Here is a 21,714-nt window from a genome sequence, read left to right on the forward strand (position 1 = left end):
TTAGGCTTCTAGAGAGTCAGATTATCAATAGTCTTTCTCGGCTCTGAAGTGTATGAGCTCTAATAACTAATACCTAATGGCATGGCAAATGTCCCCAAGGGATAATAATAACATCACTATTGTTGGGGTGTCCAATCACTTTCTGATTGGATTTGAGGCCCATTCCATGGAAGGAAACAGATACTTGATACTGTAAAACTTGGACAATAACTCATGGTTTGGGAGATGATAGCCCTGTAGGTAAACATGCTATTAATGCTCTAGTAAATATACATAGTGCCAAAATGTCCTCTAAATGTGTGTCTCTATAGCCATAGATGAGTGTTGCTCTCGGAACAACACTAGGGAATTGTGCAGTGAATAGAGGTTTACATAGAAACTTGTTACTGGTCAAAGAGAATAAATGTCTGCAGGATGTTCCACCAAAATGGGAAAACAATAATATCAACCTCTCTCTAAGGATCAGGGATCAAGGCAGAGGATGGAGTGAGAACACTGTAAGAGCCAGTGGTCAGGAAGGACCACAACAAATGGTGTCTTTTGGACATGAAGAGCTGTTGTATTCCTGAACCCCACAGCATTTGTGGTATCATGCACAAGTCCTGCATAAGGTCAAGGCAGCTAGGATTTTAGCACAGAGTAGGAAAAACAGTCTATGAACCCCACCGTAACCTGGGGTGTTTAACAACTGATTGCTGCTTTGGGAGTGAGGGTCAATTTTTTTTTCTATTTATTTATTTATTTATTTATTCATTTATTTATTTACATTTCAAGTGTTATCCTTTTATCCAGTTTCCTCTCCTCCCGGGAACCCCCTATCCCATCCTCGCTCCCCCTGGTTCTATGAGGGTGTTCCTATCTCCCTGTACAAAGCTCAAGTCCAAGTGGATCAAGGACCTCCACATAAAACCAGATACACTGAATCTAAGTGAAGAGAAAGTGGGGGAAAGTCTGGAACACATGGGCACAGGGGGAAAGTTCCTGAACAGAACACCAGTGGCTTATGCTCTAAGATCAACAATCCACAAATGGGATCTTATAAAATTGCAAAGCTTCTGTAAGGCAAAGGACACTGTCAACAGGACAAAATGGCAACCAATAAATTGGGAAAAGATCTTTACCAATCCTACATCCAATAGCAGGCTAATATTCAATATATACAAAGAACTCAAGAAGTTAGACTCCAGAGAACCAAATAACCCTATTAAAAATGGGGAACAGAGCTAAACAGAGAATTCTCAAATGTGGAAACTCAAAGGGCTGAGAAGCACCTAAAGAAATGTTCAACATCCTTAGTCATCAGGGAAATGCAAATCAAAACAACCCTGAGATTCTACCTCACACCAGTCAGAAAATGTTAATTTTCTTTAAGGATTAAGCCCTTGTAGGTTGGCCTTGCTCCATTGGATGCAAAAGGCCATAAAGCCATACCATAAGCATATGAACAGCAAAGTTCTGTGGGAGGTGGAAAGTGGATCTAGAAGGAGTTAAAGCAGTGGCTTTCAACATTTCTAATGCTGTGATCCTTTAATACAGTTCCTCATGTTGTGGTGATCCCCAGCATAAAATTACTTTCTTTACTACTCCATAACTGTAATGATGCCACTGTCATGAATCATAATATAAATACTTTTGGAGATAGAGGTTTTCCAATGGGGTTGTGACCCATGCATTGAGAACCATTGACTTAAAGGAAGAAGCAGAGATGAATATGGGTCAAAATATATCATATTAAAATTTAAAAATATTATATTAAATGTATTTGAGGAGCTAGAGCAGAGGTTCTCAACCTTCCTAATGCTGCAACCCTTTAATATATTTCCTCAAGTTGTGGTGACCCACAACCATAAAATTATTTCATTGTAGCTTCATAACTGTAATTTTGTTACCGTCATGATTTGCAATGTAAAAATCTAATATGCAAGATATCTGATATGCAACTATCACAGGGGTCATGACCACTAGTTGAGAACCACTGAGGTGAGTCAGCTGAGTCAACACTGACTGTTCTTTCATAGGACCAGGAGATTTGATTCCCTGAACCCGCATCACTTACAACTGTCTGCAACTCCAGTTTCAGGGGGTCTAATACCTTCTCCTGGCATTAGACACACATGTGATACACAAATAAGCATTTACATGAAGCACACAGACTTTCTTTTTAATTCCAAATTACTAATTCTTTCCAAAATAAATGAGTTTCTAAATGGTCTTAATTTTCTCACTCAATTCAGAAATAAATCCCTTTGACTTCAATGACATGATGAATTATGCTTTATAAACAGTTGGGCTCAGAGGACTAAGCTATCAGATTAACTTCTGAAAAACTACAACACTGAAAAAAGCAATACAGTGCCATGTTAAAAGATTATCAGAAATGAGCATGAGTTTACATAAAAAAGTTTGTTGTACTGAGGATACAGCTTAATGATAGATGTTTATCTAGCATGCATGAGGCTCTCAGTTCAGTCTCCAGTCTTACTGAATGGAAAGAAAGACACAAACAAAAGAAGGAAGTTTCCAAAGAGGAAAGAAAAAGTAAGGTAGGTGACAGGAAATAGTTTTCTTAATTATTTAAAAGTAATTGTCAGATTTAAAACATGTAATAAGAAAAATTATTAGAAATGTATAAATTACAATTTCTCTGCTCCATTTTTTTTCCTGTTCAAATGATGCAGTCATTCTGTGTTTGTGTATGACTTGGTTGGCTCCATCTTTGAAAGCTACAATGGTGGTGAGAGGATCAGAGGAAGCCAGCTCATCCTTTTCATTCTTTGTCAAGGTTCTTTTATTTCAAAGTAATCAAATCCCTTGCAGGTGAAAATCAGAATGTTTCCAGTGAATGCTATAAAGGGAGTCATATGAATGCCTTGTCATTGACCATGTAAGACGCTTTTGACTGAAGGAAAGAAGATTGGTAGCATTGTATAAATAAATCCTACAGGTCATTGGTGTCTTTTAAAAGAATGTAGAAACTATACAAATGATTTGAAAATGAAAATCATTTTCATTTAATTCATGGCTTTTGAGGAGGCCAAATATCTATGGTCTAGAAAAATTCACCTTGGCCAAATGACTACACTAGTGTTTATACAATAATCTAATCTTCATTAGAGAAGCATTATTTTAAATCATGTATCATGACATTTATAGCCCATGATACCAAAATAAAATATTAATTTTCTTATATAATATTTAAAATAAACAGATGGCTAAGCAAATCAATGCATACAGAACACAGACTTTAGTCCACATGTGAGTAATCTGGAATTATTACCATAAACACAGACTACAAGAAATATTACCCATTTAATATTGACCTTGTGCTACTAAACATTTTACACATAGTTCCTACTTTTTAGCTATCATACAAAGACTTCAATTTCTACATCATTCTAAGAGAATAAGAATGAAGATTCATAAACTTTTTATCAAAATTCCACCAGGCTAAGAACCAGTTAACACTTTACAAATGGTTACAACAGTATTTGAAGTACTGTTACTAGCCATGTTAAAAAAAATAGCTTAATGCAGTAACTGCTAAATAGCCTAAATAAATCACCATAAAATAACATATTAAGACTACAATTTTCCATACTTAGTGAATGGTTTCACTTTCATTCTGATATGAATCCTTCATGCGATTTCTCTTGCACCTATGTAATTAACTTATTAAAATATATATCATCCAATAATTGTATAATTGATGATGTTTAAAAGTAAAGCAAAACTACATAGAACTATATAAAAGCTATTTTATTATTAGGAGTTATCACCAATCTTCCTGCTAATCAGAAGGGAGAAGGGTAGGACCAATGGTTGACAGGCATGGATGAAGAGATTTCTTGGTGGTAGATTCTGCATTACTATGGCAGATATTCAGGTATTATAGCTGGGGGTGCACATAACATGATACTGGAAGATGCTATTAATCAAATTGTGATCAATCAATGAGCAGGTAAACAGTTGTACATATAATCCCATACATTCCATTGAATTTGGTTTATGTAAACAGAGGTAGAAACTCTTAAACCTAATAGATTTTAAATTTCCAAAGTAGAAGGATGTATTGAAGTCTGATTCAAACCTCCCAGCCTGCTTGACAGTGCACAAGACATCTCGGAGATCACACTCAAACCCGAGTGATCACAAGGATGTCAGCCATTAGCTAATCAAGATGCTTTCATCACACGATCCTAAACTAGGAGCAGTTTTGATTTAAGTAAAATAACTGGAAAGCACACATTTTCTCAGGAGAAGTTTTATGCACATAACAAAACAGAATACTAGATATATAACTATCACTCTGCTTTGAACACAACACTGACCTTCTGTTCCAAGAGCAATGTGTTTGTAGGGATTGCTGCAAAAGCCTTGTAGCTTGACTTGGTCTTGTATTGCTAGAATGGGTAACCAGAAAGCAAGAATGGAGATGAAAAGGGGGAAGAATAAGACATAACTGTAGGCATGTCTATCAAGTTAAATGGCATATTATCAGGTGAAGAAATGGGTTATTTCTCACAGCATATTTCAGAAAAAGAAAAATTAGTCCATGTTAATCTTTTATTAGACTGATAGGTCAGTAAATACCACAATAAGATGTTAGCCTACAAATTCTAAACATTTCTACAATGTTATATACAAATATCTTACTAACTATATTTTGTAAGAGAAGTAGAATTCTATAGATGGGTTAAGAGTTCTGTTGGATTCTCAGGAAAATATTTTTCTTTTTACATAGCCATTAGTAGTAAATATGCCAATCATTTAATTAAGCCCTTGATACATATTTGCATCATTCACAAAAACAAAGGTTATAATACACATAATTTGGCAGCAGTTTCAGGTTGGTTTAAGTTAAAATTTTAGGCAAGGTCTCTTTACATAGCCTAAGATAGGCTTGGCATCCATATGTAGCTCAAGCTAGCTTGAAATCCATGCTCTTCCTGACTCCCCTTCCTAAGTAGCAGAATTGCTGGATAGACCTCTACACCTAACTAACAGCAGTTTTAACACCGCGAATTGTCCATAGTGGAAATGAGGCCCAATCTCTTGGTCCTAATCTTATATTTAATACTATAAATACTTCTGCTTTCTACACAGTGATATTAATGAAGGAAATTTAACACATTCTATGTTCTAAGTCAAACAGAACTATGTGAGTTGTTTGGAAAAACTAGAGATTAATGAAGCTGTAGAAACTGGAATAAGATAAAATCCAATATTAGAAGCCCTGATTTTGTCTCACTCTGGTCCTGAGTTCATTATTTAAATTCAAGACTCCTATCATACCAAATTCCCTACCTGAGGCAGCTTTCCCAGTGGCTTATAACCAGCAGGGACACGGCACAGCACTCCAAGCTGCCTCAGTTCCTTGAAAAGCTAACCAAAGATTTAACAAGTAAAAACTGGAGTTGTCAAAACATAAAGCCTAAGGGAAAATAGAATATATAGTTACAAAGAGGTGGAAGGCTGGAGTGAGTGAATTAAATGAGAAGAGGATAGATTAAGGGGGAATGGAGGGAATATGGGGGAGAAAATTAATTAATACTAAGAGCCATTTGGGGGCCAAATGTACACCTAGTATTGGAGAGACTTTTCATATATATATATATATGAAAACTCTGAGTGAAGTAAGCAAATAATGGGGAAGACAGTGCCCTAGCTAAACATTGTTAAATAATAAATAAACAAATAAATAAATAAAGCCTCTTATGCCAGGAATGAGTTAAATCTAGTTGAGTCAAAAGGGGCCCAATGGGAAGACCCAAATGCCAGGGATATTGGTTTCTCTCTTCAAACAGATAGCTGATGCCATCCTACTGCTGATGACAACATTTACATCCCTCCTTGCACATACAAAAGTTGGGCTATTGCCTAACTAGTAGCTTCATCCAAATACACTTGTCATGTGTATTTTTTGTTACCCCGCCTGAAGCTCTAAGCAAACCATGCTACCAGTCCCCACCCAAATTCCCTTCAATGCACAAATTAAAAAAAAACACACACACACACTCAAACACACACCAATTAATCTTAAAATAACTTTGCTAACTCAATGACTTGGCAATCTTAAAGCTCCTCTGCCATCCCAGGCATAATCAGATAGATTAGCCCTTGGCCAATCCAAATGAAAACTCACATGGCTGGTTGGCGTTGTCTCCTGCTACCATTCTCTTTCTTCCTCAATTCTCCTGATTCTCCCTGTGTCTTCCCACACAACTCTAAGTGTCCCATCCCACCCTAGACATTAGTCACTAGTATCTTTATTGATCAAATCAAAGCTCCCAGGGACTAAACCGCCAACCATGGAAGGACCCATGGCTCCAACCACATATGTAGCAGAGGATGGCCTTGTCTGGCATCAATTGTAGAAGAGGCCCTTGGCCCTGTGAAGGGTCGATGCTCCAGTGTAGGGGAATGAGAGGGCAGGAGACAGGAGTGGGTAGGTGGGTTGGTTGGTGAGGGGAACACCCTCATGTTGTGGATAAGCCTGGTACTGTTTATATATTGATGCTAATTCCACTTTCCTGGGCTCCGGACAAGGAGTGAGTCATACTCAGGTGACTTGTTATGAACCACTCTCCTAATGAACAAAGGAGCCAATCATTGGGTGAGTAGGCTGGACATCCAGGTTGGAGAAGGGAAGAAAGGAAGTGAAGCAGGAGAGAGGTCCTTTTGGAAGGGGATAGCTTGTGGACTTGATATAGCTACGAGTGTCTCCTGGCTTCAATGGCAGATCTGTCAGGATTTGCCACCAAAGGATTTAGCTTTCATAGGACTTACAAGATTAGGATTTTTGTTGCTGAGCCCAACAATTGAATTACCTAAATTGAATTTCTAAACTTAGTTTGTGTTGTGTTTTCCTTCATGAGGCGGCTTGTTGGGGTTGGAGAGAGAAAGATATAGCAGCAAAGTGTGGGTTTGCCTGAGATGCACCACAAAGGCCATGAGGTATTTGAAGCACAGGGTTGGTGTGGTAACACAACCCACCAGTGGGAACCTAGCAAGTTGTGTGGAGAGATTGTGGAGTTCTGAGTCAGAGTCTCCACAAGATAAAAACAGGTCAGACATTGCCTGCTAGTGCATGGCCAGATAAGCCTCAGGGGCAGAGAGTTGCTAGCACAAGGGCTGGAATGTGCTGGCTCATTTTTTAATATTTCCTGCAACACCCTCATAGAAGCAGGGGGTGGGGGGGATGGGATAGGGGATTTCTGGAGGGGAAACCAGGAAAGGGGAAAACGTTTGAAATGTAAATAAATAAAATATCCTAAAGAAAAATAAAAAATAAAAATAAAAAAAGAAACTTAAAAGAAGGAGGAGGAGGGGAAGGAGGAGGAGAAGACGGTAACGACGACGAAGAAGAAAGAACCACCCTCCTCACTGACTAGTGTTCAAGGTATAATAGTCAACTACTCTGCACACACCAGAAAAGAAAGGTAACCATCAATCAACTACAAACTCTGTGATTTATAGTGGTGACTTGCCTGCAAGATATACAGCTGGATGGTGGCACAAACTTTGTGTGAGTAACAAATCGCTGTATAACTCAATTTAAGAACATTTCCAAGAATTGACGCCCATACCTGACACTTCTCATGTGGACACAAACTTTAGACTGGTTTGCCATGGGCCTAAAGGAAAACCAAATGCTATAGTTCTGCTAAAGGAACAGTACCATAAAATAACTCCTAGCTCTGTTCTGCTTAGTGGCTTTCTCAGCCATCATCAAAGACGCTTCCTCTTGCAATAGACGGGAACTAACAGAGACGCATAGCTGAACAATGTGCAGAGAACAAGAGTTTTTGGAACACTCAGTTCTAAGTGGAATGTCTTCATCAAACCCCTCCTCTCAAGGCTCAGGAAGCTATGTGAAGAGGATATGGAAAGAATGTAAGAGGCGTAGGGGATAGATGATGCCAATGAAACAACATACTCCAGGCACAACAGAATATACTATTATACATATGAACTCACAGAGCCTATAGCAACATGTTCAGAGCCTACGCAGGACTTACTTAGACAGGGTTCCAAGGAGGAGAGGGAAAAGTAGATATAGGATAGCAACCCTAGCCAAGAAACTGTCTGCAGTTGAGAACTGCTTACAGTTTTTTTTTCTAATAAGCTCTCACTGTGTATACTAAACACATTTTAGAGTAATTTTTATGCCCATCAGTAGATGACCAACAAAAAACAAACTCGGTGGTATTTTTGTAGACAATTTGCCTCAAATTTCTTTGTTTAGGCTTTTTATTTTTTTTTATTTTTTGTCTTATTGCTTGTACATTGTGGCTTCCAGCTGTGGTTTTTCCATGAAGTTTGTTTCTTTGGGGTTTTTTGATTGGTTGGTTGATTGGTTGTCTATTTGTTTGCCTCTTTGTTTTGAGGGGGGGGGATGTAGAGTTGGGTGGGTACGGAGATGGGGAAAATCTAGGAGCTGCAAGGTGGGAAAAGTATGATCAGAACATATTGTGGGAATTTATTTGATTTAAAAATACTTGAATTTTATGGGTGTAATTAAAATAAACTTTATCAAACTTGTATGATGATACTGAGTCTAGCACATCCATTGTCTTAAAAAGGAGCTGAGGAAAATGAGGGCTTTAGTGAAAGACCTAGAGGAAGAACTGCAGTGTACGGCTAAAAGCCAAAATCATTCTCTCTTCTTGCTGTCTCTTCCTTCTCTTTCTGTTTGTTAGCTAGAATGGAATTAGCAACCCAAAGCCAGGATGTCAGGAAGCCACTGAAGCCTATCACTCACAACCCTCACTTATACATATTTATATGCAAATAAATGCATTTATTTAAATGCACATATAAGTTCATGTCTATTTACCCATACAACCATACTTTGATATAAACATAAAACATACTCAACAAAATACACGCGAAGACCTTGGAATATGAGTACTCTCATTGGGGAATAGACTCTGCTCATTTATCTGCTACTTTCTTTTCTCTAAGAAGCAGCAGCTTTGTGATCTTTTGTAACCTTCCAACTCTCCTGGGTCCTGTACTCCCATCTCCTCCATGAGGGACAATCCTGGAGGATACCTGAGGTCACTTCCAGTCCTAGATTCTACATTGATCCTGCAATGCTGTCACCTCTAGAAAACAATGGATCTAGGTAAGGATTTAGAATGAAATTGCAATTTCTTTATGAACAACAGGGAAAATGGCATACATTTACAGAACCCTGAAGCTAAAGACTCATCAGGAAAATCTGAGGTCAAATGGTATATCCTAGACTTTAAATGTTGTTTTTATCTAGTTTCATATTAGAGATTGTTTTCTTGTTTTAAACTGTGTCGATAGGAATTTTTATATTATTGCATGAGCCATTTTTGTTAGATATGTTATTTTATTTTTGTTCAAGACAGACATCAAAAATGGGAAGCTCTCACTACTGGGTTCTCTCAGTGTGATTGACACTAGAACATCCTGTCAATCTTACTGGCTGTAGAATTCAACTAATGGATTCATTCAATAATTGCTCCTTGAATCACTACTCTGCTGCATACTGTACTCCTCTAAACAAGTGCTTTTCCAAGATTTTCAATCTGACAAACCATGCTTATTGACACAAAAGGTGCTAATCAGATCCAGTATCTTTCCTGAGTTCCCCTGATATTGTTAGACTTTAATGTGGATTTCTTTGTTCTAATATAGGACTTATTTCTTCTAAGCATTCCAAGGCTTCTTCATAATACATAAAGCTCATTGGTATAACCTGAAATCTTTGGTACAAATCTAAACTGTCCCAGAGAAGATCATAGCAGATAACTTGAATTATAGCCTGTGGTGTTTCAAAACTCACCATCAGTAGGGCCAGAGAGATGGCCAGTACCTGCAGTTCCTCTGCAGAATCTAGTCATAAAAACCAATAACATCAAGATAAAGCAGGTTATATGTATTGAGAGCTGGATTTACAGTTATAGTTTCAGAAGCAGAACCTCTTATTAGCAACAACATGGGGTTCTTGGTGTAAATTCTCATTTACAACAATGTTCAGCTTCTTTAGATCTATGAGTTTGAAGAAAGTCTGAATCAAACTTTCACTTCTTGGTTTTCCAGGGCCACACCCAAATTGCTGCAGTCATTATCTTGGTAATGTAAGATCTGAGATGAAAAATCAACCACATCTCAGAGCCACATCCTCCATATTATTTCTGGAATGTTGGACAACACAATCTATAGTGATCCTGATAACTGAATAGGCAGAGTTGGTATGACTGCAGGGGCTGTGCACAGATCCTGGACCATGGCAGACCTGGCAAGGTAGGCTTTGCATCCTGACCTACTCAAAAGTCTATTAAACAAACAAGAAATAATAATAATAAAAAAAAAAACAAAGGAAAAGATTTATTTAATGTGATCATAGTAAAAAAGAAACAAGATGCCCAGTGGTACCCAAGTCCATCTTTGGGGCCTTGACATGAAGTTCAGACTTAAGCAAATAACAAGCAGCATCTACAAAACTAAGTAGTCCTGGTCCAGATGTGGCCTAGCCATCATCGCTTGAGCTCTAGTCTCTCCTGCCAGTTTTTATCTCAAGTTGTCAGAACTGTGTAAAACATTTTCCCAGGGATAATTTATCCTTCTGGCTGATACCAGTCTTCTATCTTTTCCTTCTTTCAGCATGATATTCCTGAGAAAATTCCAGTTTTTAGGATCCCTTGTTTCAGTAGTCTGATAGCCAAAAAGAGGGACACAAATGTCTTTTTAGACTGTCTGCATTTCTACCAAAATGTTACAGTCAGGGAAGAATTGTCAGACTCTGTAAAGATGTGTGCTTAACAGAGCACCTGGGAGAAGTAACTGCTAATAAAATTTGTCTATACATCTCTCTTCATAAAAACTCTACCTGTATCTGATTTATCCTTTAAAACTTACTTCATTAGAATATTTTTTGACACCTATTCATCTGTTAGGTCTTTTAGCAGAGAGCTTTTGTATTATTTCTCCTTTTATTTTTATCTTATTCTTAGCACAGAACAAATGGAAGGGACAGGAAGGGTAGGAGAATTATGGGGCATCATTAGTCCCCTAAAATCACAGAAAACTTATTAAGGGTGCAAATAAAAGATAGTGACAGAAAAGGAGAAAAAACAGGATGTCATAAACATTTAATAGCTTAACATTCCATATAGTGGTTCTGACTGCTAAAAGTCATACAACTTACAAACTCTAGACAAACACCTTCACTTTCACTTCTACGCTTGACCATGACTTACCTAGAAAGTTATAATCACTTCCCAAGGTCTCTTTACTTCCTTGCTCATCTTTGTATATTCTGTTCTTTATATACTAATCAATATTGTGTCAGCTAGCTATTCCAGAGCCTTCAAGAACCTGAAAGTAAAACCCTATTGAGGAAGACTATACACACTTCAGACATGGTACTTGAAAGAACTGATCAGGAACTGGAAGCATCATCTTTGAGAACCAACTCTCATAATATCCAAAGGTGTCATGGAAGCTGCCAATGGAGAAAAGCAACCAATAGTCCTACCCAGACTACAAATCTCACTAATGATCAGTCAAGTGAGATATCCCCAATGACACAATAGTGGCACTTTTATTCAGGAGGTAACTAGCAGAAGTCTAAGTAGATACAGGCTTTCATTCAAGAGATAGAATCCACCTAGCCAACTACCCTAGGGTCATACACCTTAGAGGAGAACCAACTGCCATTTTCTTAAACAAATATAATTTCTACATATATTCTATGTTTTATTATACCTAAAGAGAAGTGTAGCTCTCACCACTCATCAAAGAAATTGTTTGTGAAGCAAGTGGAAGCTATTAAGATCTACAACTAGTCAAAATGCAGACCACAAGTGACCATGGGGGGCTCAACCCCAGTTGTTACATCTGCAATATAACTCCTATATCTTAAGGCTCAAGGAACATTGCAGAAGAAGGGGTGGAAAGATTGAAAGAGCCAGAGGATGAGGATGCCCACTGTTTAACAGTATCTTCTTGACATGGCAGGAAAGTCATTCTCATGAAATATCATCAATGTGGTTGCCTAAATACTAGTCAGCATGACAACATGGATTGGGAAAATTATCAGAAGGTTACACCTCTAGATAAAGAGCTACAGCCAATCAGTGGTTACTGGTTACTGAGAGAGAGACAGTCGGTTTTTTTCAGGAATACATCCTCTGGTATGTATTTAACCCAATAGTCAGCCCTAAACCCGTAGATAGATAGATAGATAGATAGATAGATAGATAGATAGATAGATAGATAGATAGATACTTAATAAGATATCATTAATTTAAGAGGGACTGAGGGAACATAAGGAGAGTCATAGTAGGGAAGAGAAATGTGAAAAGAATGTAAATACTGTTTTTGTATGAAATTCTTCCGAAACAAAATTTAAAATTTCAATTAAAACAAAACAAAACATGAGCTCCCTGTCTTCCTCAAAGTAAATCAGGAACTTCAGCATAGAATGTGGCATCCAGCCCTTCTTCCTCTGACACCTTCAGCATTTTCTTGCTCATTACATGCTTCAGCACCTGCTCCTAGACTGTTCCCTCTACCTGTCAATCAAGAACTCGTTAGCCTCAGGGGTTTTCTTCATCACACATCTCTTTGCATGATAACTTCTCAAAGAAACCTATTCCAGCAATCGAACAGAGATCTGACACAGACCCTCTCTGTAGTGACTTCATTTGGCTATATTCTTCTCCATACTATTCTCCACCCTCTAAGAAGGTAATCGATGTTAAATGTGGGAAATGAATTCTCTTCCATCACAGAATGTAAGCTTCCTTTGCTTCTTTTTTTTTTAACTTTTCTTAGCAAAGGATATATAGAATGGCAGTATGTGCTTATTGAATGAGTGACCCAGATTAATTTTTTAGCCCATATTTCTTATCACTCCTTTCTAAAGTCATACTTGGCTCTACAAAATGGGGAGAGCCACATCCTGCCTGCTGCACCAAGTTCCCAGTGTAACAAAATTGGAAATGTTTTGATGCCTTGAAGGAATGAGAGTTTAATAAATAGCACCCTGGCTATAAAGCCTCATGAAGCAGTAAACGGTCTAACTGATCCTGTAAACAAACTGAGTCCAAATAGCTTTAAGCCAGACCACTGGAAGCACTCATTTGGAAGAAATCTGAAACCATTTTCAGTGAGTACTAGATTATATGAGATGATGATATAATAGCCTCTCCAATTCTATGTGAAATACCATGGCAGCACACTAGGAGGGGAAAAAAATAAACACTTTTAAAAATGATAATCAATTATATTTGGAACCCAAAAACAACCTTGGATGAATGTTGTACCCCCATTTTCCTAAGGGGAAATGTTTTCTGTCTCAAACAATACAGAAGTTGGCCAGAGAATACTCAGGGAGATGTCCATCCTGTCCAGGGCCATGAACACAAACCAGAATATTTTAAAGCAATACCTAAAATTAGCATGTCAATTATACCATATTAATGCAATACAAGTTGAGCAATGACAAAGGAGCTTCAAACATGCTTTCTTATCTGAATTTACTCAGCATACACTAGCCATTCCAATCCATTCTAATATCAAAGGTTAACAGGCAGAGCCCAGATTTTGAACTGATTTCTTTTAGGCATTACTGTTTCAATTTGCTGAGTACCTGTATTTGAGGACCACCTATCTATCTGGTGCATAAAGCTTAAATAAATCTGAACATTTATTTATTTATTTTGATTTGCTAATTTTCTTATTTACTTATTTTTACTTCAAAAGAGCACTTGGAATACTTTGATTATTTTGCACCACCCTGGAAGGACTGAGGCAAGAAACAACTCAAAAGAAAATAAATTCTTTGATATCTCAGAGCTTTTGTTTATTTTGTCTTTGCCTTCTGTGGAATAATTGCACCAATTTAAACAAAACAAAAACAAAATTGGGATGCAGTTCATCTCTGATTGTGTCAATTTGAATACATTTCTGCACTCAAGACATAACTCCCAAGAAGGGTAGTTTGTAATAAAATGTGTGTTGGTTTTTCTAATTTTAAACTATAGAAATGCAATAAGAAGAAGAAAATAAAAACTAAAGATGAGAAGATGATGTCTCAGGAACATCTTCTTGGAATAAATGTTGAATTTGTATGTTAAAACATTTTGGAAAAAAAAGAGTAGGGCAATATTTTGATGGATAGGCAAATAGTTCTTCTTATTTTCATGGTCACCAATTTCAACAAACACAGCTATAAGCTACAGTTTCCTTAACTAGAAATCAGGAAAACCAAACAAAGAAAGCTAGTGCTGAAAATTCTTCAGAACTGAGAAAACCAAGGAAAAATAGGTTTTTGACATACTTTGACATACAGGCCTTTAATTTATCAAAAGCTTTTCAGGCTCATCCTCATCAAACAGTGACTATATCCATGATAGGAAGCAATGTGAACAAAGCACACAGGAGCCCAAATAGAACCCTTTTGAACAAGCTTCTCTGGTGAAATTACTTTTCACAAAGGGTAATGAGTAACTCAAGCAGATGCCAAGAAGACTGGCTAGTTTCTGTCAACTCAACACAAGCTAGGGCCATCTGGGAAGAGGAAATCTCAACTGAGAAAATGTCTCCATCACATTAGATGTGGGGCATTTTATTTTATTCATGATTGATGTGGTAGGGCTCACCCACTCTGAGTGGCACCATCTCTGGAAAGGGGGGATCTTAGAATGTATAAAACCCAAGCTGAGCATCCAAGGGGAACAAGCCAGTAAGCAGCACTCCTCCTTGGTCTCTGCCAGAGTGCCTACCCACCTTCCTGTCCCAATATCCCTCCATGGTGAACTGTAAACTGCAAGGTGAAATAACCCTGTCCTCCTTGAATTGCTTTGGGTCATGGTATTTTATCACAGTAGTTAAAAACCCAGCCAGAACATCAAGACATCAAAAAAGCATTAAAGAATGATTCTCCTTGGCAATGCCCTGGGGAGGCTAAAGCAGGGGTTTCCAGTTCACAGCCACCCTGGTCTACACAGGGAGAACCTATCTTAAATTAAAAAACAAAACAAAAAAAAAAAACCAAGTCAACAAATTCAGAAAATGATTAGTAGATGACACACCACATCATGCATCTATAATCAAATGTTAGTAAGTTTTTTTTTCAAGATAATTACTTCTTAGTTCTCTTTAAAACCATCACATCAGTGGCAGGCATGCTGTTTCTAATGCCTACTTTTTCAGTTGAAATGTATTGCAATACCAATAACATCATGTGAGCTGCTCTGCTTCCGTAACCTTACATTTATCATCTGGTAATAACAGAACTGAGCTCACTTTGTGCGATGCTGCAAAGCCTAGAAACTGTATTATTTAAATATATTGAATCTGAAGTCCCATGGACAGCTAACGCTAGCACTTCCACTGTTTTATTTCACTCACTTAACAACTATCAAATTCTGAGGGCAATGGGATCCATTCCTGAGTCCTTTGAGGATACAGGGAAAGCTGCCATGCCCTACCGTAGGACTGTCTGCTCCAGCAGGGCTGCATTATGGACTCTCTCCTCAAACGTTTCCATTCTCATATTAAATAGATGCTGTTCCACGCTCTTGTTCAACAGAGCATTTAAAAGCCAGCATTACTTTTTCTTATTTCTGTTCCTTTATGCTGTTTGTTCATTCTCTTTGTGTTGAACGATGTTAAATATTCAGTGCTCATCGTAAATTAAATATTTTTACACATAAAGAAAATTCCTATTCCATTTTGACTTATGTGTAGAGTAAAAGCCAATTTGATATAGCTTGAAGCAGGGGACCAATGAAAAAAATCAGCCTTGCAGGAGGGAAAGAAAGGTGATCATTATAAATAACAAAGACAAAGGTAATAGAAAAATCTTCAAATTGGTGTTGTGTATATTATAAGCCAAGACCTATGTTATATGCATAATACTAACCTACTAACTAATCCTATCAGTACAACATGTTTTTATAGATAATGAGACTCTTCTTATTGTTATTAGAAATGCAGCACACAGTAAAATGCTATCTGTTTTTAATTGGGACCAAAGTTGCAACCCATGCCCAGAAAAAAATTTAAATGTGTGTGTGTGTGTGTGTGTGTGTGTGTGTGTGTATGTGTGTCTGTGTCTGTGTCTGTGTTGTCTGTGTGTGTGTGTCTGTGTGTGTGTCTATGTGTGTGTGTCTCTAAAGTCATAGTCATAGGATGAATGTAATAATTAACTTTTTCCCTATATTTCAAAATAAGCATGCAACAAGCCAAAAAAAAAAAAATACCTTGGGCGTCTTATTTTCAGAGCCTGTTGACATGGACAGGGTACAAGGTGAGAGCAGCTCCTTGGTTCTTGTTAGAGAGAGAGGAAGTGATGGAGTTGGAACACGTGAGCTGTGGTTGGATGCTGTACTTTCAGGCATACCAGTTCTTGAAGGACATGGAGCACTTCCACAGCTCTGGCGCAATGCTGAAGGACTAGACTGAAGTGCCTGAGTGAATGAACTCTCGGGAGGGAGAATGGAGCTCCCCAAATGGGGATAAGAAGCGGAGCCAGCCCTGGAGACTGGAGTAGGAAGAGCTGAAGGGCTTGGCAGCTGACCTGGGTATTGCTGGGAGCAGGCTCTTTTGGACCTGTCTATCAGGTCTGAGAGGGCTGGGGAAGGGTGGAAACATTTCCCTGAAGGGGAAAGGGCCAAACTCTCATCAAGTGGTGTAGAAGATAATAAGGTAGAAGGGTGTTCTACCTTATTCCTGTTCTTTTCTGGAGCCTTGAGGTCACCATCCTTTCTGCCCTTCGAAGAAGAAAGAGGGGACAAACCTGGTGTGACCGAAGGGGCATCAACAAGACTGAACGTATCAGTCTGTGATTGGGGTGAGGTTGTACTGCTCCCCGGAGTGCTTCCTAGTATTTTCTCTATATCCATAGAAGCATAACTGCTACTGGCCAGTGCTGGTGGAGAGAGGGGGTGGGCCTGAGAAAGTGTGGTGGTCTTGGAAAAGAAAGGGAGGTGGCAGGATTGGTGGCTCTCTGCAGAAGCCTGGTGTTCTTGCTCTGTAGACCCAGCTGTCAAGGAGCAACTCGAGAGAGATTTCTTAGGTGTGGGTGGAGTTTGCTTTACTTTTTGATCAAGTGTAAGAGTGGAAGAAGCCAGGGAATTAAGGGAGAAGGTCGGGCAGGATGCAGGAGATAAAGGCCTTTGGTGAGAAGGGTTTGACTTGAGGATAGCAGTGAGGAGAGAAAGCCGAGAGGGGACTGGGGACCTCAGCCCTGACTTTGAAAGATTTCCACTGGATGACATTTGGCTACAGACAGTAGACAAAGAGCCATGGGAAGAGGAGGTAAGTGGTTTGGGACTTGGGGACAGTGAGTGCATGACAATGCGTACTGGTATGTAGGAAGCTGAGGGTGATGTCAGAGAAGCACCAGAGGCAGACGAAGTAGAGGTTCTCACATCTTCCCTGGGATTAAGGACGCTCGAAGTCGACATTTTCTTCTGTGCTTCCGGTGCCAGCCCACGTGTGTGATCAGCGACATTTGAGCCACATAAACTAGAACCTGGCAGTTGAGCAGAAGAAGAAAATACTAGTGTCGAAGCGCCCTTCCATGAAGAAAGGGGGGAATTGTGAGCAGTAGTGTGAAAATACGTAGTCGTTTCTTCCTCAGAGGCCCCAGCGACATCCAGCCTGCGAGTGTGAAACTCCTCTAGCACAGCGGCTCCGCTGACGTTAGCTGGGACAGGTGGCGTTTTCTGATTAGTTGGAGAAACAAAGGAGAAAGCAGGTGGTTTATGAGCAAGCTGCTCAGAGGTAGTGTGAGAAGTTAGCTAGAGGAAAGAAAGATAGATTTAAATAGGACATTACTTATGAAATTATCAAGGTGTTCTTTTCAGTGTGCTTATGCAAACAGTTTCTACTAGTTTTATAAGAAATGTGGCATTTTAAGCCTCCATTAATAATGGGGTTTATGCTTACTAATGAGACATGGCTTTGAATTTTAAATAAGACCTAAACTGTTAAGCATTACATTCTATAGCCCATTTATTCCCTGAAACAAAATCAATACAAAAGTTGTCTTCGTAATTCTATTGCAAAAATAATTCATTCACAATATTTTAAATAGTTGTCCTAATTTGGAAATGTGTAATCTAAAAAGATTGAGGTTGCCATCATTTTGGAAAATGAAACAGACTTTCTATCATTGAAAGAAATTAAACCACAGCTTTATGATGACTAGAATCCTACAAGTTTATATATCTCAGTTGCGTAAAACTCTAAGAACTTGGAATATGTATGAATGCATATTGTGAACCTGAAAAGGTGCCCAAAATTCAAAGACTAAAGCTCCTAACACCAACACAAAAAAGGTAAATTGAGAGAGTGAACACCAAGTTCAAAGTAGAAGGGGCACTTTAGCTTATTTTCCCCAAGTATTTGCCAGAATGAACATGTAACAATAACTTAATGAACACTTAGCCAATGGTGTGCTTTCTTCTGTAAGCAAAGGGCTCCCTTTCCTAGGAAAAGTACAGAGGAGCAGAACACTTTATAATCTAGTTGAAACTATTCACAACTGCCAATCTCACATCAAAAAAGGAGGAATTTTTTAAAATATAATTTTACTTAAGAATATTTGGGATAGCTAAGGTAAAGATAGCTTGTACGTGTATTCTTGTATCACTTAAGTAGTCCAGAATTTAAGGCAAATGCTGAAATCATGCCAAAGATTTCAAATGGAGACTTTAAAATTATTAGTTTGATTTTACCAATCTATAAAATAAAATATGCATGACTAGTGAATTTGAGAAATGAGTCACCCAAAATATTAATGAATATATATGTATATATGTATGTATGTATAAAGCAAATATCCAAAGATGTCTATAAATTAAATTAGTAAAAGTTTATCAGTAGATAGAAGCATATTTTAGAATTTTGTTTCAAATCATGGGGATTAAATTTCTAAGAAACCCACTGTGATGACCATCATGACATGTAGTCTTGAGTCCTAAAAACACATAAATCTAACAAAAATCAAACATTCCATCCTGAGCTTCTTAGCCTCTGTGCAAACATGCCCCAAATATTTCTTTCATAAGTATGAAGATCAACAAGTAATTTTACCATATAAGTGATATTTTAAATCATTGACAGAGTCCAGAATATCAAAACCTCAGTGAAAGTGGAAAACAAAACAGAACTGATTGGATGTACCTGAGAACGCCCACCCCATCACACCCACACAGTTTGTCTTGGAAGCAGCGCCGCTTAGCTGGTGTTATGGAGTTGTTTCCCATGGCTGAGGATGCTTAAATGCAAACATCACAGACTGGGCAACAGAGGCTTCTGTTATCAAAGATGACAGCATTTTAATTGGAGTTTTGCAATAATTTGTAGTTGAAGTCACATTTAATGTTTTTTTAAAAAAATCTCTCTTTCAGTATTCCTAGTTTTCAAGTTGTGTGTGTGTATATGTGTGTGTGCATGTGCACACACACACAAGCATGCACACACACACACACACACACACACACTGCATGCTAGTGTACATGTGTGTGTATTTTAACCATTAAATATTTTCTCCACTTTTCTCCATGACTGATTTCTCCTCACAAGAAAAGTGGGGACATTTCAAGCATGCAGGATACTTCTGCAAACTCTACCCTGTTTAGAAAACCTCTTAGAATTTGCTAGAGATGCTTTGTAAATTAATACCGACTGCTGCCAGAATCCAGCTATCTTTCTAGTAAGGCTTTTTTTTAAGAGCTTCAATATAGTCAACGAACTATCAATTTCTCTTGATTGTTTACCGAATTACCAGTGTTAGTAACATAGTTTCATAATTTTTAGGTGTTAATAAAAGCAAAAGGCCTTCCTGAACTTTTTAAAGATGAAGGCTTCTATTTCCCTAGTTCCTACTCCACTACATAATATTTTTTCTAATAATAATTCAGAATTTTGTCACACAACTTAAGAACTACATATTCAGAAATTTCTAAAACTAGTGTCTAATAATATTTACTAGTTTATATTGATCTACATATAAATTTATTTATATTTTCTAGTTGGCTATTATTATTATATTTAGAATGAATTCATTAGTAATTTCCAAATGTACCATAATGTTATTCTAATTTACACTAATACTATTCTAATTTACACAACACTAATTAAGTGTAACAACGTAATTTGCACTTTCCATATAAAAGAGAATCATCTCTAATTTTTTAAAAAATGCACATTCCTGATTTTATATTACTTTTATTCTTTTTCTTTAAAAAAACAAAGGTATAAATTAATAATTTCATGGAGAAAGGAGGGATATTCATCAAATGCTTAGTCAGTAACCTGGAATGAGCCCTTCATTTTACCTCTGACTGCCTGTACCAACAATGGAAAACTTCTTAATTGAAATATACTAAGTATTCCCTCTCATCATTCCCCATTGGTAACTATGCTATGTTCTCAACCACTTCCTTCTTTCTCCTACACCATTTGAACATTTTTGTAGTGGTCACTGGTATTATCTCCCAGAAAGCTCATTTCCTTGAGCCCTTGACCACAGGCTTTCTTCAAACTCATTCTCAAGACACTCTTCTCAAAAGGCAGTCCGCAATGCTGAGTGGCAATGTCAGAGCTATTACCGAGAGGAAATCTTTTCAGTGTGCTCATCTCATGAGATAGTTGAACTCAATCACTGTGTCCTGTATCACTGAGGCCCTAAGTTCTTTAAATGGCCATGCTATTAGAGAGCTACCTTGCAAGTCATTTTAGTAAATTTAAAGTTAACTATGGAACTGTGGCTTTACACACGCATTTTTTTTCTAATGTGTTAAAGAGACATGAGAGTATCTACGTCAACACTGAAGTGATTGTTTTGTTTTCTGACATATAGACATTGCCAGATGCTGGTCCTCTACAACTACACCCCTCCCCCAACAGCCTTTGTAGAAAAACACCCCATTGTCCTAATGCACTAATCATTTTATCATAGAAAGGTAGCCTTCTACCTACTGGTTGGTCCTCTTCTTTCTAAAGCATGTACATAATGCTATCAAGATGGTTTTCAACCTTTCTTATCTGAATCAAGGAAGTGATATGCTCTGATATACCTAACTCTAGCTTTAACTTGTATAACTCAACACTGAATTGAACTCTTAGAAGCTAATCAATCTTTGCTCGAGGCCTCATCCGTGAACCAATGGGCTTCCCTTCATTACTCGGCTCTTCCCTTGCTGTCCGGTCTCATCCCCTTTCTTAGTTTCTATTTTAGGTTTAGACAATACTTTCCTCACTCTTAGTATTTTTGTGACTATTGTTAACATTCTAGCAGGCTTCGTCTCTAACCAATGCTCTGGAGAAGTGTTCATTCTTAATCCCACTAACTGACATCACATTCCTGCCTGTTATCTACCCAACATTGCTCTGAGAGAAAAACTGCCGCCCCCATCAGATGATAGCACTACCTTTGATTTACTACCATGTCCTGTACAACAGCACCAGGTGAAAATGCAAACTATTTGCACGACTGCGGAGTGAATCTCTTTCTCAAGCAACATTTGGGGATGACAGGGCACCATGGCTTGATTTTACATCTCGGCTGGACTTTATATGCTTTGGCTGTGTTTGTGTATGTGTTTGTTTTAAAACTATGGCTTCTCTCCATTTCCTCGCTGTAACTGTTCCAATGTATTAACACTAAACAGAATGTATTATTCTCCTCCAACACTTAGCCCACCACTTTTTTTTTTT

At 37.9% G+C, this 21,714-nt stretch overlaps 1 protein-coding gene across 22 annotated transcripts in view; it reads right to left on the minus strand.

Annotated features, from left to right (window-relative positions):
• Window positions 1-21,714, minus strand: part of Mlip (muscular LMNA interacting protein) — a 286,366-nt gene that overhangs the window by 112,315 nt on the left and 152,337 nt on the right. For 5 of the 22 annotated variants that reach the window (XM_031345598.1, XM_031345597.1, XM_031345596.1 and 2 more), the window contains 2 exons: window positions 16,248-17,789; window positions 4,329-4,400 (listed from right to left, as the gene is read on the minus strand). The exons of 13 other annotated variants lie outside the window; for them this stretch is intronic. In XM_031345598.1, coding sequence (XP_031201458.1) covers window positions 4,329-4,400; window positions 16,248-17,789 — 1,614 coding nt within the window. The remainder of the gene's footprint in view (window positions 1-4,328; window positions 4,401-16,247; window positions 17,790-21,714) is intronic. 4 more of the 22 variants (XM_031345600.1, XM_031345599.1, XM_031345594.1 and 1 more) reach the window with 1 other exon arrangement.

The sequence above is a fragment of the Mastomys coucha genome, unplaced genomic scaffold (assembly GCF_008632895.1).
Source record: "Mastomys coucha isolate ucsf_1 unplaced genomic scaffold, UCSF_Mcou_1 pScaffold23, whole genome shotgun sequence".
Lineage (NCBI taxonomy): Eukaryota > Metazoa > Chordata > Mammalia > Rodentia > Muridae > Mastomys > Mastomys coucha.